General features: G+C 46.7%; 1 protein-coding gene across 1 annotated transcript in view; it reads right to left on the bottom strand.

Moving 5' to 3' along the window:
- LOC119588493 (ATP-dependent DNA helicase Q1-like) overlaps window positions 1-227 on the bottom strand; it is a gene marked incomplete at its 5' end in the record, with an annotated part of 8,296 nt that overhangs the window by 3,469 nt on the left and 4,600 nt on the right. The window contains 1 exon segment of the mRNA XM_037937138.1: window positions 41-195. Within this exon segment, the coding sequence (XP_037793066.1) occupies window positions 41-195 (155 nt within the window).

Below are 227 nucleotides of genomic sequence, written 5' to 3' on the forward strand. Positions count from 1 at the left end.
CATCCACCAGCCTTACTGAGAAAAAAAAAAACTCACTTACCTATAGGTATCAATGCAATATGAGATTAGACCATACAAGTTCTCGAGGCCAGTCTGCTCTGTGAAGACCATGGTGCTCTGGCGGGACAGATCTGCAAATCTCCAGAAGATGATGCACTTTGCTGGCTTGCCGTCTCTTCCTGCTCTCCCACTCTCCTGTTGTCATAGAGGACCGATACAGAAACAGA

Source organism: Penaeus monodon, chromosome 24, assembly GCF_015228065.2.
Source record: "Penaeus monodon isolate SGIC_2016 chromosome 24, NSTDA_Pmon_1, whole genome shotgun sequence".
Lineage (NCBI taxonomy): Eukaryota > Metazoa > Arthropoda > Malacostraca > Decapoda > Penaeidae > Penaeus > Penaeus monodon.